General features: G+C 57.0%; 1 protein-coding gene across 1 annotated transcript; it reads left to right on the top strand.

The window, feature by feature from the left end:
* The first annotated feature begins 287 nt into the window (after window positions 1-287).
* Window positions 288-3,346, top strand: GAS1 (growth arrest specific 1). Its single transcript, XM_017515619.2, has one exon. It carries the CDS (start codon window positions 998-1,000, stop codon window positions 2,024-2,026), a length of 1,029 nt encoding a protein of 342 aa, XP_017371108.1. The 5' UTR covers window positions 288-997; the 3' UTR covers window positions 2,027-3,346.
* Window positions 3,347-3,846: the final 500 nt, after the last annotated feature.

Raw genomic sequence — 3,846 nt, 5'->3', positions numbered from 1 at the left:
AAAAAAAAAAAAAAAAAAAAACTTTCAACAACAACAGGCAGGACCAATAGCATCTCGAAAAGCCGGGAAAGGGGCCGAGCAAAGGGCGAAAGAGAGCGGAGAAAGGAGAAAGCGGGCCGGCTGGGAGCGCGCGGGGCCGGGGCTCGGCGAGCCGGAGGAGCGTTGCTAATGTTTTTGTTTGTTTGCTTTTCCATGCATGCATAATGAGGGGGCACCGCGGCACCACGCGGGGGCTCCCGGCCCACTTTTGTATTTAAAGCCTCGCTGCTAACGAGTCTGCAGCCGGGCTCAGCGGATCCGCTCCCCGGGCTCCTGGTCACCCGAGAAGCCGCCGCCGAGTGAAGCCAGGGAGCTGCTCTCCGGCAGCGCCGACTTTCTTGTTCTCCCCGCGCCTCCCGGAAAGAGCTCCCCGGAGCTCGGCGGAGGCCAGGGTTGCTGCGGGAGGAGGGGGAGGGGACGTGGGGCAGCCGGGCCGCGGGAAGGCGGGCAGCGCGCGGACGCCGGGCCAGGAAGCGGCGCGATGCGAGAGACCGCGGCGGCGGTGGTGGCGGCGCGGCGCTGAGTCCGGTCGGAAGGAGTCGCCGCGGCCGCAGCGGGAGCAGCCGGCGCGGGGACCGCCGGCCGCACAACGGATCTGCAGGCGCGGAGCAAAATGCACCCGCGGCGGCGCGCGGTCCTGCAGCCCCGCCACGGCCCCGCGGCCCGCACCCCCCCGGGGCGACAGTGAGCGGCTCCGGCCACCGCCGGGGGCCGAGCGGGGTGGGAGAGCGGGACCAGATCTCGGCTGCTGTTCATTTCCAGGAAGCCACGGCAGTCGGTGCAAGGGGGGACCTTCTGCCACCCGCGGGGCATCAGCCAGCGGCGCGCATGGATTTATGAAGACACTCATGCAAGAAGTGGGCAGGACTTGGACAAACTTTTCCACCGGCTCCGCGTTCGCCGCTCCCCGCGCCTCGTCTCCTTTCCCCTCCTCTCCCGGCGGCCGCCGCTGCCCGCGATGGTGGCTGCGCTGCTGGGCGGCGGCGGCCAGGCCCGCGGGGGGACCGTGCCGGGCGCCTGGCTGTGCCTGATGGCGCTACTGCAGCTGCTGGGCTCCGCGCCGCGGGGCTCGGGGCTGGCTCACGGCCGCCGCCTCATCTGCTGGCAGGCGCTGCTGCAGTGCCAGGGGGAGCCGGAGTGCAGCTACGCGTACAACCAGTACGCCGAGGCGTGCGCGCCGGTGCTGGCGCAGCACGACGGGGGCGACGCGCCCGGGGCCGCCGTTGCTGCCTTCCCGGCCTCGGCAGCCTCCTCCTCGCGCTGGCGCTGCCCGAGCCACTGCATCTCGGCCCTCATTCAGCTCAACCACACGCGCCGCGGGCCCGCCCTGGAGGACTGTGACTGCGCGCAGGATGAGAACTGCAAGTCCACCAAGCGCGCCATTGAGCCTTGCCTGCCCCGGACGAACGGCGGCGGCGCGGGCGGCCCCGGCGCGGGCGGGGTCATGGGCTGCACCGAGGCCCGGCGGCTCTGCGACCGCGACAGCCGCTGCAACCTGGCGCTCAGCCGCTACCTGACCTACTGCGGCAAGGTCTTCAACGGGCTGCGCTGCACAGACGAGTGCCGCACCGTCATTGAGGACATGCTGGCTATGCCCAAGGCGGCGCTGCTCAACGACTGCGTGTGCGACGGCCTCGAGCGGCCCATCTGCGAGTCGGTCAAGGAGAACATGGCCCGCCTGTGCTTCGGCGCCGACCTGGGCAACGGCCCCGGCAGCAGCGGCTCGGACGGGGGCCTGGACGACTACTATGATGAGGACTACGATGACGAGCAGCGCGCCCCGGGCGGCGAGCAGCCGCTGGACGACGACGACGGCGTCCCGCACCCACCGCGCCCGGGCAGCGGCGCTGCTGCAGCGGGCGGCCGCGGGGACCTGCCCTACGGGCCCGGGCGCAGGAGCAGCAGCGGCGGCGGCCGCTCCGCGCCCCTAGGCGCCTGGACCCCACTCGCCTCCATTTTGCTGCTGCTGCTGGGGCCGCTCTTTTAGCTCTGGCGCCCCCCTCCGCGCGCTCGCCTGGCACCCGCGACGGGGCACCTGTGGCTTGGGGACAGATAGAGGGGATGGTTGGGGATACTTTACAAAACTTTTTCCGAGTCAATTCGGCGTAGCGGGTCCCCCTGCCAGGACTCTGTGCACTTCCCCTGAAGCTCCTCTCAGGAGGTTGACTTCTGGGACCCCGCCCCAATTCCAGGCTCCAGAAACTCCCAACTCGTCTGTCTCCAGAAACCTAGGCTGCAGTGTTAAGGACGTCCGGGAGGACAGAACAGTAGTCCTGGACTCGAAAGGGAAGGTGCTGACCAGTAGGGCCTTAGCAGTTCGGAGGGTTGAGAAGGAGGAATTATATTTGCAAAGGGGCTATTAGCATGTTTCCCTTGAGGGGGGAAAAAGAAGTGCCGGTATCGACTTTTATAGATTGTGGCCAGTGAGGACATTACAATCCTATGTAAACAAAAGTCCCACTTACCAATTCATTCCTTCACTGTTTGTATCAGCGCCCAGAATTCTCAGTGACGTGGGGGCGGGGTGGGTGGTGATTGCCTTAGAGGGAACCCCTAAATTGGTTTTGGATAAGTTGGAGCCCTTGACCTTAATTTCATTGCTACCACTCTGATCTCTTAGCACATTTCTTAGGATTAAGGGTCCAAAAATGCTGATCTAAGGGGTTGCCATGGTGTTGAACAATGCAACTTTTTATTTTAAAAAGCTCTGCACTGCCGTCTATGAAAGCCTTTTTATAATGTTTGGTTTTTTGTCATTTTTGTTCTTTACATCAAGAAATTAAATGTTTAGATATGCAGAGAATGTATATTGCCTCTGCTCCTATCAGGGTTGCTAAACCCTGGTACATCATATATAAAATGTATTAAAACTGGGGTTTGTTACCAGTTGCTGTACTTTGTATATAGAATTTTTATAAATTGTATGCTTCAGAAATAATTTATTTTTAAAAAGAAATTAAAAGTTTTAAACTTACATTCATATTACACCTTTCCCCCCTGAAATGTATAGAATCCATTTGTCACCAAGGATCAAAACCCACAGTCCATTGTGAAGTGTGCTATATTTAGAACAGTCTTAAAATGTACAGTGTATTTTATAGAATTGAAGTTAACATTCTTATTTTCAAGAAAATTTATGGACGTTGTAGAAATGTACACACGCATTTCCAAACTGCCTTAAACAGTGTATTTTTATAGACATTGTTTTTTTAAAATCACAAGTTTTTAAATAACTCTGGATTTGTGTATTTTTTGGTTATTTGTTTTATTAAAACATGTACATCAGTAAAGAGTTTTAAACAATGAATGTGGTGTAATTACTTTCCAGAGTGATATTGTGGTTAACCCAATAATGGGTGAGGAGGGGGGTTGAGGGGGCACTGAGAAGCTATCCACCATCAACTGAAATGAAAATACAGTACAAGACAAGAAATGCAAGGTATTATTTCTGCCTTTAACTTAATGAACAATTAGACATCTGTAAATGAGGCAGCCAAAAATACATAATTGGCCTCTATTGATGTTTGCATTTGTGAAGAGAATTCACAAAATCGTGTCTCCTGCACATCATTTGAGGATAACTCAGACATCGTGTTGCCCCACCTTCCTCCTTTTCCCCTGAGACATCCCTTCTCTGTACCCCCCCTTCCCATCACCCCTTACCACCAAGAGTGTCCTCTCTGGCAACTAGACATTCTCACGATCAAACATGCCAATGACATCTGTTACCAATAGGTTTTAGGAAGCTTGCAAGACTCAATACTTGAAAGTCATTTTCACACTTTTGGTGAAGAAGTACAAAATTTT

The sequence above is a fragment of the Cebus imitator genome, unplaced genomic scaffold, assembly GCF_001604975.1.
Source record: "Cebus imitator isolate Cc_AM_T3 unplaced genomic scaffold, Cebus_imitator-1.0 Scaffold553, whole genome shotgun sequence".
NCBI classification, from domain to species: domain Eukaryota; kingdom Metazoa; phylum Chordata; class Mammalia; order Primates; family Cebidae; genus Cebus; species Cebus imitator.
Note: the sequence above shows the minus strand (reverse complement) of the source record. Positions and strands in the feature narration are given on the sequence as shown.

Excerpts from the sequence above, each read along its gene's own strand:
- GAS1 (XM_017515619.2), top strand. The coding sequence starts at position 998 with ATGGTGGCTGCGCTGCTGGGCGGCGGCGGCCAGGCCCGCGGGGGGACC.